Source organism: Atta cephalotes, assembly GCF_000143395.1.
Source record: "Atta cephalotes unplaced genomic scaffold scaffold00004, whole genome shotgun sequence".
NCBI classification, from domain to species: domain Eukaryota; kingdom Metazoa; phylum Arthropoda; class Insecta; order Hymenoptera; family Formicidae; genus Atta; species Atta cephalotes.
In genome coordinates this window covers 4159865-4169605 of record NW_012130068.1, presented here as the reverse complement: position 1 = coordinate 4169605, position 9741 = coordinate 4159865, and the positions used below count along the sequence as shown (strand labels likewise).

General features: G+C 30.3%; 1 protein-coding gene and 1 pseudogene across 1 annotated transcript; one reads left to right on the top strand and one right to left on the bottom strand.

The window, feature by feature from the left end:
* The first annotated feature begins 1744 nt into the window (after nucleotides 1-1744).
* Nucleotides 1745-7096, top strand: LOC105625943 (tetra-peptide repeat homeobox protein 1-like). The gene is made up of 2 exons (XM_012207253.1): nucleotides 1745-2060; nucleotides 6735-7096. The coding sequence occupies exons 1-2, from the start codon at nucleotides 1745-1747 to the stop codon at nucleotides 6893-6895; spliced, it is 477 nt and encodes a 158-aa protein (XP_012062643.1). The 3' UTR covers nucleotides 6896-7096.
* LOC105625942 lies at nucleotides 2772-3563 on the bottom strand (annotated as a pseudogene).
* Nucleotides 7097-9741: the final 2645 nt, after the last annotated feature.

Here is a 9741-nt window from a genome sequence, read left to right as displayed (position 1 = left end):
AATGCACGATATGCAAGCTAAGCAACTTTGATCATCCCTTTCCTTTATGTTACGTTTCATGTTTTGTAATTATAAACCAGTTACAGAGGATATCAGCAACAAACATGTGTAGCCAAAAATTTATTCAGCCGCTCGCATTTTGGATATGCTTTGATAACTAAAATAGAGAACTAATAATACAAGCTGTAAGCACAATAACGTATGCTTTATGGAATTAATTTACAGAATCTCTACAGGAATAATAATAATAATAATACAATAAATTATAAAAATTATCTAAAATTATATAAATTAATATAATTAAAATTTACTAAAATATACTAACAAATTTTTTACAATTTATTGAAGATGTCTCGTTTGATTAAAGCGGTTCCAGAAAAATACGTTGCTGGAATCTCGCCAAATTCTACTCGCAAAAATGATTCTTAACTGAGAAACTTTGAGAATCGCTGATCTACGTCGTAACATAGTGCACACAATGCATTTTCCGTTTCCTTGAGAGAAAGAAATCACGATGGAGGAAATTGACGGAATGTCCAAGTTAATAAACTTCGCATTTACTGTTTTTTCAAACACATCGGATGCGATTTTTTTTAATTTACCATTCTGTAGACGGAATGACGATGGAACAAGTGGTGAAAGAATTTCCGTATTGCTCGATCAACAGTCATCTTTGCGTTCGAGGCTGCATATGACGTTCGATAATGGCTCTGCAAACGTTTCCTGGCACCACGTCTGCAATCTGCCGAACCTGATAATATCGTCGCGCCCGGGCACGCACACTTGTATTCGACAACAATAGAAGAGCCCTCATTCTTGGCGACAATCTGTAAAGCCCGGATGACGCGTGGGCAATACAATTGTGCCTCGCCTAGACGAATGCACAATACAATACGCAAGGTAATCGTTCTAATGGCGACAAACACGTATCTACCTACTGAGAGAAAGCAGGAAGAGGACACGCATAAAATACGCGAATTGTATTTAGTCTCAAGGTCACAGATGACTAACTCATGATGAGTAGCCATCTTATCTTTTTCCACTTCTTAACAGCGAGGTACGATGATGTTGCACGATAATCAATATCTATATTTTTTGTCATTGATGATTTTTTTTATGTTTAATCCTTTTTTTATCATAGTATGCGCTTTTAAAAGAAAGCAGATAGAAGATATGAAATAATAGTCTTTAGAAATCAATGCGGATCGTTGTCCAAATAAATTCTGTTATTCGCTTTAGCACAAGATATGTCAATCACACTCATGATTGTTCCTCTTTAGCATACTAAAAGTAAATATTGTACCAAGATATCGATTCGATCTGTTGTTGTTGCTACTACCGATTGCGCGGACAGAGGCAAACATAACGCACGAGACCATAGACGGATGTGTTGAAATGGAGCAGCGCGACCCTCGAGCTGCATAGCTTGACTTGCGGCGAGGTGAGACGCAAGGTGTCATGACTCTGTGTCACTAACACGATGACTTAATGCTGATAAATCGACAAAACGTTACTTTAGCTTGCGGAGAATGTTTGGCGTGTCCTATGCCCCGCCCGTAGGGTTGGCGGGAGCATTGGGGCCCCTTCGGGGAAATAACATAGAAGGGGCCCCTTCGGGATTCTCGAAAGACATGCCCCTATAAAAGCGTAGTGGACAGCGGTTGATGGCAGCCACATCCACCTCAACCATCGAGGCAAATTTTCTTAACATTGTACCTACCAATTAATTATTCCCCTTTTCGTCATGTGCGTCCTGGTCGCTATTCTAGCAGCTCTATCGGTAACAACTGCGGCTCCGTCAAGTTACTTGGGTCATGGTGCCACGTTAGCTGGACCAATTTTAGGACCTGCAGCTCTTGCAGGTCCTATTAATGGACCGTCCGCACTCGCTGGTCCAATAGTTGGACCCGCGCGCATATCTGGAGCGGTTGACCGTGGTGCTATCGTTACGGGTGCTGTTGCTGGACCGTCAGTCGTTTCGGGTAGCATCCCTGGACAAACAGCGATTGTCGGCCCAGCTCTTAGCTATGCAGCACCAGCCTTGGGATGGCCAGCTTATGGTAAGCCATTGAATTGTTATTATCAATAATAAACAATGAGCTTTGAGACATAAGATATTAATTATTTATTATTAAAAACGTTCTATTTTGAAAATCTTAAAGAATTTTAAAATATAAGTTTGATGTATATGGTAGTAGTGCGTGTTACATGATTTTAATAGTTACTGTCTGCATGTTCATAGTTTTTATTAGGTTCTTGTGACGGCAAAAATTATGATAACATCCACGCGTGTATTATCATTTCAAAACCGAAATCTAAGCTAAGAAACACAATTTGATGCAATAAATATAAATTTAAAAAAACGATCAAAACTTTGTAAGCACTCATCATTGTCGTTTAGCAAAATATAAAAGGAAACAAACATGTGGCATTAATAATAGCAAAATTAATAACAATACGTCGTTGAAAGACTGATTCCTTCTAATATCGTTTAGTGTTTTTTAATTAAGTTTAAAATAATTGACAGCCTATTATAGATTTTACAGATAAATGGTATATTATTTTTAACATTTTTTTCTGCATTCAAGTTGTCTATAAATAAATAAAAGTAACCAAATCCTTACTCTGAGAAACAGCCCCGTGCATCTTTACCATGTATTTATTTAACGATTCGCTGGATAAGTTTACTGGTATAGACTAGGATCGTTGAACGATAGAAGATACAAAAAGAAGTTTCGTCCGTAAAGATTATTTTGCTCCAATCGCGATCCTTATTTCCTTTTCCGAATCGTGTTCCCACGTATTTTTCCGTTAGCATATACTTCTTTATTTGTTGTCAATTATAGTGTTTATAAGTTTGTTAAAAAATTGTTTTGCCTTTTCTTTAAGTTTTTGAAATGAGATCAAAAAGATTATTTCTTCAAGAGATTATTCTCGTTCATGATCTTCTTCATAATCTTCTTCACCTTTTGTTCAATTCCTCCATTTCTATTGGATGCTCCTTTGTCATATTCTCTTTACTAATCTTTTATTGAATGTATCTGTAAAGTAAATCAATATTAATGATTAATGTATTTTTTATTGTAAATATATATATATATATATATATATATATATTTATTAGATATTATAACATACATCTTCCTGTTGCTTATCTATTGGAACTTTCATAGATTCGACATAATGATGCGCTAGCATCATTATTAATAAGGAAAATACGACCTGAAATTTTTAACACAGTTTGTAGTTATTTCGAAGTACGAGGCTCAAAAGTTTTTGAATTTAACCTTATAATTTTCTAAATCTCACTTGCAACTTATTTAATCTTGTCGAAAATACCCTTCGAAATACTTTCTTCTTCGGTTAATTGAAAGAGGGGTATCAAGTATTAACTATAAGAAAGAGAATATTTCGAAGAAGACAAAAATAAGTAAGGAAATCCCAAGAAATTATAAAGACAAAAGAACTTTTTTAACAAATTTCGACATTGTTATACGTGCAGAAATTTTAATAGTTAAATAATAGTTACTGAAAAAACTTACAATATATTTTAAGGAAGCCATTGTTAGGGATTCCTTTCACTATCATTCCTAGATTTTCTGATATAAACCATAAGAAATAGATAGAAATTATTACACATTAATATATGTTAAACATTCACATATTAAACATTTTGATTTTTAAAATATTTATCTGATGTATGTTACGAAGACCACTAGCTGAGAAACGAATATTTACTGTTGTATGTTTTGCATTTGCAAAATCTATATATAGTAATAATAACATATTCTTGCGAAAATATAATACAAATTATATATTAGTAATTATATATTAGTAGCATTTTCGATATCTAAATTATTAGGACATTATATACATGAGTCATTGCAAAAGCGAACAATTTTTGTTTTAAGTGTACATTCTTCCGGTGTGTACATGTGATTAAATAATTGTTTAAAGTACGTAGAAAACTCAAGGAGAATGAGCAATTAAACCTCAGAAATAGATAATTTCTTTTATCATCAAAAATATTTGATGAATATATCATGAACGTTTTCAGGGAAAGATTTTGGGAATTCAAATCACCCCCGAAATTTTTTATTAATTATTTCATTTTGAAATGAGTTCCGTTAGTGTCCCGATAACGCACATCCACTCACATTGATCTGTGCCTAATAATTTTTCACTAATTTATTAATGTGAATATTTTATTTTGAATTGGCTAATTAACGAGGTACTCTATCGAATTCCTTTCTTTCATTTTTAATTGTAAAAAACATACAACTTTACTTTTAAATTTATTCGAGTTTTGTTAAAATATTTTTTTCTTCTCGTCATAAGACTATATAAGCAATTTTTAATATTTCTGTTAGTTCGAGCATACAATAATAATATTAAAGAATTGGATACTTTGCTCGTAGTACCTAACTATATTATCCTTCTTTTAAAAAAAAATATCTTTAAAAAAATAAATAAAAGTTGCAAAACATAATATTTTTCCTCTTCAAAATGAGATGCAAGGAGATATTAAAGCTATAAAAATATCCAAAGAGAATTCATTTTTGTCATGAATTTATCAACGTTAAAAATTGTTGTAAACGTCACAAAATGGTGCAGCTTTTCAGTAATAGCAAAATTCTCTCCTTTTTTAGTCCTTAATCCGATTGATGCATGGTACACTCTTGGGTCGATAAAAAAACTTTCTCCGAAAAAAATTCCACACATAGAACTATAAATATATTTATACTATAAATATACCATAAATATATATATAACCATAAATATATTGGTTGTCGTTTTTCTTTCTGATTCAATGTTATCAATTCTGAAATTTTTAAAGAATGGACAAAACTAAAGGCAATAGTTTTTTGTTTGAAATATTACATGTACTAACTCTCTAACACTACACAGAATTTCACCGTTGTAATGATAGTCACCTCGATCAGTCCAAAACTTCAAAGTCAATCTGTCTGTTGTAATCTCAGACATAATAGCGTAATTGTGCTGCATATTTTAGGAAACTATATAGCCATTTCAGAACCTCTATTTGCATCTATTGTAATTACGTCAATTTTATTCTCGTCGTACTAACATTGAATTTTGCAACTTTACTCGATTTATTTGTGAATTCCGTAGTTGTAGCTGGATCTGCAAGTCCCACAACTGTGATTGGACGTGTGTATTTATAATAATGATTAAGCCATTTACAGATTTCACGACCATAATTTCACATCTGATTTGTTACAGGTTTTACAATAATTGCGATGAAAATAATGGCTTTTCAAGCCTCAAATAATTCGAAGTATTTTTCTTAAGATATAGAAGTTATTTTTATTCAATATAAGTAATTAAAAATCTCAATACATTATGTATATATGTGTGTGTGTGTGTGTGTGTGTGTGTGTGTGTGTGTGTGTGTGTGTGTGTGTGTGTGTGTGTGTGTGTGTGTGTGTGTGTGTGTGTGTGTGTGTGTGTGTGTGTGTGTGTGTGTGTGTGTGTGTGTGTGTGTGTGTGTGTGTGTGTGTGTGTGTGTGTGTGTGTGTGTGTGTGTGCATATATATATATATTATTTACTGCTGCTTCGCTAAATTTACGGGATCATTCCAGCAGCTACGATTGTTGATGAAATTATGGTCAAATTCGTGTGACGATACAATTACATATAATAAATATATAGATTTATTTTTACAAATAAGAATTATATTTTTCTGTTTCCAACGATTATCGCAAAATATTGCTTAAATTTGAACTAAACATTTAGACAACACTCTTTCATTTACAGAAATCTAAATTTAGTTTGTGTTATAAATAGTTTTAACTTGTGTTTTATTTTGCTTTATTTTTTGTTATTTATTACAGATGTATTACATTTGTCGAAATTCTTTAGAAGTTTCTGAAAATTATATATAATTATATACTAAAATTATTATTTTATGACAAATACGTTTTACTGATTATATTTATTAAATTAAAATAAAAATTTTATTCGCATTTTGTACACACATAAAAAATGATTATAACCATCTTTTAACTTATAAAATAATATTTTGAAAATACACACACACACACACACACACACACACACAGTTTTATTTAATATTTAATTTAGACCACGCCTGTGTCTAATTTTCAAAATCGATATGGATGAGATTTCAAAGATTGTAAAGTGTTGATACACGTCTGAACAATGCTTATCAATATTTTACACTCCCTGAAATCTTACATTGAATTTTTTTTGCGTCGATGGCTTTGCGGTTTTGCTCGAAACTCAAATTGAACAGGAATGATTTAGACAAAATTTAACTATATGTGTAGTATACAAAAATAATAGAATTTTTGTTTATTTGACACATATTCTAGAGAATTCAGTTGAAAAAAATTTTTTATTTGTAATTTCTTTTAAAAAAATTGATTTTATTATATAATTTCTTGACTCAAAAATATTTCGTTATAACAATAAGAGATTTAATCTGGATTTCCTTTAACTTCAAACTATTCAAATATATTTTAAATAATTATTTTAACAATAAAATTTATTTTTGTCTTCAAAAAAAATATATTATTTTAATCACAGAAATGAATCAAAATAATTATTTATTCTGAATTTGCCAATTTAAATATATAAGAAATTTTTATTTAATGAATTACATTTATGTTTAGAATATTGAAAATGCGCATATCCCTTATTGTATTTTAAATGAATAAATTACAATTTTTATATTTCTTATATATTATAGGTTCGTATGGAGCTGTACTGGCTGGTCCTGCTGCAGGTCCAGCGGCTCTCGCTGGACCTATCGCAGCTCCAGCTCTGATCACTGGTCCATCCGGCAGCATCTCTGCTGGACACAGTGGATTAGGTAATATCGTTCGTGGATATGCACCTGGACACTGGTAATTTACGTCATCTGGCAACATGAACTAAGGACCTCTGCAATTGATCTCTTAGACATACAATCTCGATCACGATCTGCATCACGATCTTCATCATTCGGCATATTATTCATCACTGTATTTCTTATACATGTACATAACAAAGTTTCGTATATAACGTTACATTTATACATTAATAATAATAAATGCATGGCACTCCTGGAAATTTTTTTATCTGTTGCCTTTCCTATGCATTTCTTATAGCTGGTTTATATGTAAATATATATATTTACAGTAAATCAAAATCTAGTATCCCTAAAGGAAAATTTTTTTTTTAACGTTAAAAAGAAAAAGATTATCAAGGAATAACGCTTTCTCGTACATTCTTGTTTTATATCGTACAATAAATAATATTAATATTGATTACAAATGATTTGATGTTAAAGAAATGATACAGTTTCTAATTGTTTTGAGAATTTATTATACGACGCAATATTGATAAATAAATAAAATTTGAGTGAGCAGGAGCCATTGTTTTGACATGTATAACATCTATTTAGGAACTAATAGAGTTTGGCGTAATCAATCAACAACTTCTGTTTCGCAGTCTATTATGTCATTTCTAATGCCAAGGTTTCTATTGCACGATAATATTCATCCACCTCCTTCGTTAATTTTCAGAAATTGCTTCAATACACCATACCAATCAGTTGCGTATTTTATTTCGTAAAGGACATAGGTCGACATAGGATTTGCGGATATCGAAATGTTTCCTTTTTTGACTTACTAGCTCAATGCGCAGTTATACTAGAATATTTACGCATGGTTTTTTTAATCTCTATTTTTAATCACGATCAGACGAATGCCGTATTATAATATCAGTACATCATCGTTTGCACGCTCGTATTTTGTATTGAGTTTTTGTGACTGCAAAAATGATGACACATTCACGCTTCCACACGTATTATTATTTCGAAGACGATTGTATGCTTATAGAAACAAAGTTTTGTGCAAATATAAATTCTTAAAAAGCAAACCAGATTGAAATCTTCGCTGGAATATGCTGTTATATTTAAAACAGAAAAGGGTGGGATCAAACATGTGATAATTTTTAGTACACATTAATTCTAATTTTCCGGTTCTTTATTCTATAATGGGTCATTCGTGTTCTAGGTTAATTTTCACTACTTTAATAACAAAAATTAGTAAGCTCTTCTTATATGTACAAGTAACATCTTAGAAAATATTTGTAAGGTTGTGTATTCAAAAAAATTGTAAATATTATAACTAATTTCTTAAAGCTCCCCTTTTTTTTTTGAAGAAAAAAAAATGTGCAGGATCGTGATCTAATTGTGTGCTGCATGTTCATAAAATTGATAAGAATATTTTGTTGATAAACTGATTCCTTTTGAGATTTAGCTTTTTAATTGATTTTAAAAAACTTACAGCATATTGTGGATTTTAGAAATAAATAATAAATTGATTCCTTCTAGAAGGCAACTTTTTAATTATTTTTTTCGTATTGATTTATGACCGTAATGTTGGACTCTCTGATATGATACCATATAGTCAAATGCTATGTTTGCACTTTGCTGTTTCATATTAAAGTGGCAGTGCCATTAATTTTTTGCCCAGATTGGATAGTATATTATATTATTGTTACACGGATACTTCTTATAGAAGAAATAGAAACATGAATAATTGTTTATTAGAAAGTAAAGTTGTTAATATGTTGAATCAACAATTTTGGACTAATGCGTGAATAAGGTATTATGTCAAATCAATATTTATTTAGTCACAGCAAACTATTTAACTTTTCAAAATCACGAAGTAATTCTGATTATATATATTTTTTCAAGCTGAATTGACTGAATAACACACATCATGCCAAACAGAGTTTTACTTTGAAGATAGAGTTCAATTAATACTATTTATAATCAAAATTACTTAGAAGTTTTGGAAAGTTAAGATGTTTATTGTAACTAAATAAACGTTGATTGACATTGTTAATATTGTTTACGCATTATCAATCTAAAACTGTTGATCCAACATATTAACGGTCTTACTTTCCAACAAAAATCGTATTTTATGAAAAATGTTTCTTCTCCAAAATTTATGCACAGTTAAAGTAATTAAATATTTAAGCTTTTCATGTATTTCAATTAATAATGGATTGGGTTAGTCTTACCTAAGAATTCGTCTATATAAGAATATATACTTGTAGAATATATACTTATTTGATAAAACATTTGATTGTCTTAAATATACATAATTACGAATTATTTCATATAATAAAATTATTTCATATAATAAAATTTCATATAATAAAATTCATTCAAACAAATCCTCGCATTTAAAATAATAAAATATATATATGTCTCTCTATAAACGCATTTAATTGACTCTGTGAGATTATCCAAATAAATATAACAACGTTAGTAACTGATTTATTTTTAAGACTATTAAATAGTAATAGTCTCGTCAACCAAATGAAATGGTTGAATCATTTTCGTTAACCAATATTGAACAATTTGTTGAGCAGACTGCAGTCTTAAATTTGATTGAACAAAATTTGTTGCATTAAATAAGTCTGCAAATGACTAAATGTGTTTAGTTCGTTGAACAAATTTTTTTTTCAGTGTAGACTATATAAATATAGAATTTGATATTTAAATTATTAGAAAGTTATATATGTGAGCTACTGCAATAGCGATGACAAACACTTTTGTTCTAAGTATAAATTCGTCTCTGTGCGTGATAAAATAATTGTACAATTTACGTAGAAAATTCAAGAAAAATAGATATCAGAAAATGTAATTTTCTTTATCGTTGATTAGAATATTTTTGTGTATCCGATCTTATAAATATTTC